At 52.1% G+C, this 2700-nt stretch overlaps 1 protein-coding gene across 1 annotated transcript; it reads left to right on the top strand.

Moving 5' to 3' along the window:
* Positions 1-290: 290 nt before the first annotated feature.
* Positions 291-1301, top strand: BBBOND_0002190 (hypothetical protein, conserved; the record flags this gene model as incomplete). Its single annotated transcript, XM_012915059.1, has 6 exons — positions 291-314; positions 365-389; positions 522-587; positions 676-839; positions 869-1012; positions 1077-1301. The coding sequence occupies 6 exons, from the start codon at positions 291-293 to the stop codon at positions 1299-1301; spliced, it is 648 nt and encodes a 215-aa protein (XP_012770513.1).
* Positions 1302-2700: the final 1399 nt, after the last annotated feature.

Below are 2700 nucleotides of genomic sequence, written 5' to 3'. Positions count from 1 at the left end.
GAGTAGCATTTATAGGCGGCAATGTAGCGATTGTTAATATGATATTTAGGCACGTAGCCGACACGCTCCGCCAGTATGGCGCCGATACCGCGGCTCGTAGCAGGGTTCTGCTGCACTGTGGGAGTTGAGCGCACGGGTCGCTGCAATTTTAATGGCGTTGCGAATAGTGAATAATTTAGAGTGACAGTTGGTGCTGATCACATGCGTCGCGTCAGGGCAGCTGTGGTATCCCGGGCAGCGTGGGTGTCGGTGGCCAGGGCTGGGGGATACAGGGGTGAGGGTGCGTGTTGATGAGGGGACTGGAAGCGGCAGTGGTACGTGTTGCAGTTGGTGAGTGCTGCTTGAGTGATTGATATGTTTGCAGGTTGAGGGGACTGGGAGCGGCAGTGGTACGTGTTGCAGTTGGTGAGTGCTGCTTAGGTGATTGATATGATTGCAGGTTGAGGGAAGTGGGAGCGGCAGTGGTACGAGTTGCAGTTGGTGAGTGCGTTGCCAGGTGATTGATATGTCTGCAGGCTGAGGGGAGTGGGAGGGAGAGAGGAAGATGAGCATATTAACGTGTAGTTGTAACAAAAAATGTAAAGAGCGTGTGGTGTGTAATTGCTGTCACTGGTGTTGTGCAAAATGTAAGATATCAAAATGTCTTCCATGTCTTCCGTTGTCTCAATCGCGCAGAAGTGGATCATGGGACTGCAAACCTCAGAGATGTAATGATTGTGAGAAAAGCACATGTCTATGTGAGTGTTGTGAAAGACAACGCCCTGTCGTCCTTACTCGTTCCCATCTATCTACTACTCAGCATCATTCCCGCACCTCCTCCGGTGGCGTCACTTCCTCAGGTTCCTCCTCTGCCCGCAGTCTTCAGCAGCAAGCTGTGATTCAACAAAGTCACACCAACCCCTCTTCCTCATCATCATCCCCCGCCGTCCTCCCTTACATCATCGTCCCGGTCGCCCTCATCATCGTCGTCCTCTGCGTCATGATCTACTTCCGCATCCGGCCGTTCCACAAGGTGCGGTATCTACTGCGCAGCTAATCACAATAACCAAATTGGCAACTCACATCTAATGTTGTAGACAGTAATGATTGCGTTGATGACCAATTACTTGACCATAACACTTCCCCCAAAACCATCGCCGCCGTCCCCGTCGCCCTCATCATCGTCGCCATCATCCTGCTCGACCTGTGCATCTTCCGCTTCCCGGTGGGCCGCAACATCCGCGATTTCCTCATCCGCAAGATACCCTTCTGCATCGCGTTTTACAGCTGATATCGACAAATTATTAGCGCCAACATCGTAATCCAAATCCCGCTGATTACCTAACAGGCAACTGACATTTAATGTTCTAGACAGAGTAACGATTGCGTTGATGATCAATCGCATGAGCAAAGTGCTGACCTAGTCGCCGACCAATGCCATGACCAAAGTGCTGACCAAGCACCTGACCAAAGTGGTGACCTACCACCTGACCAACGTGGTGACCAATTACTGACCAAGTTAGAGGTTACGGCAGCGATGACATGGTTACGGCAGCGATGACAGTTGATGGTTACGGCAGCGACGACAGTTGATGGTCACGGCAGCGATGACAGTTGATGGTCACGGCAGCGATGACATGACAGAAGTGTGATTATTATCCACTCCACATCGCTCCTTAACCCACTCTACATCGCCCCTTAACCCACCTTACATCGCTCCCTTATCCACTCTACATCGCTCCTCTATCCACTCCACATCGCTCCTCTATCCACTCCACATCGCCCCTTTATCCACTCCACATCGCTCCTTTACCCACTCTACATCGCTCCCTAACCCTCTCCTCATCGCCCCTTTATCCACTCTACATCGCCTCTTAACCCACTCTACATCGCGCCTTAACCCACTCTAAATCGCCCCTTAACCCACTCTACATCGCTCCTCTAACCACTCTACATCGCCCCTTATCCACTCTACATCGCCCCTTAACCCACTCTACATCGCCCCTTAACCCACTCTACATCGCTCCCTAATCCACCCTTCATCGCCCCTTTACCCACTCTACATCGCTCCTTTACCCACTCTACATCGCTCCCTAACCCACTCTACATCGCCCTTAAACCCACTCCACATCGCCCCTTTACCCACTCCACATCGCCCCTTAATCCACCCTACATCGCTCCTCTACCCACTCTACATCGCCCCTTAATCCACTCTACATCGCTCCCTGACCCACTCTTTATCGCCCCCTAACCCACTCTACATCGCCCCTTTACCCACTCTACATCGCCCCTTTATCCACTCTACATCGCCCCTTAACCCACTCTACATCGCTCCCTAACCCACTCCACATCGCCCCTTATCCACTCTACATCGCCCCTTATCCACTCTACATCGCCCCTTAACCTTCTCTAATCGCTCCCTTATCCACTCTACATCGCCCCTTTATCCACTCTACATCGCCCCTTTCACCACTCTACATCGCCCCTTAACCACTCTACATCGGCCCTTCATCCACTCTACATCGCTCCCTAACCCACCTTACATCGCCCCTTTATCCACTCTACATCGCCCCTTTATCCACTCTACATCGCTCCTTTATCCACTCTACATCGCTCCCTAACCCACTCTACATCGCTCCTTAACCCACTCTACATCGCCCCTTTACCCACTCTACATCGCTCCCTAACCCACTCTACATCGCTCCCTAACCCACTCCACAT

Source organism: Babesia bigemina, scaffold Bbigscaff_63794 (assembly GCF_000981445.1).
Source record: "Babesia bigemina genome assembly Bbig001, scaffold Bbigscaff_63794".
NCBI lineage: Eukaryota > Apicomplexa > Aconoidasida > Piroplasmida > Babesiidae > Babesia > Babesia bigemina.
Note: the sequence above shows the minus strand (reverse complement) of the source record. Positions and strands in the feature narration are given on the sequence as shown.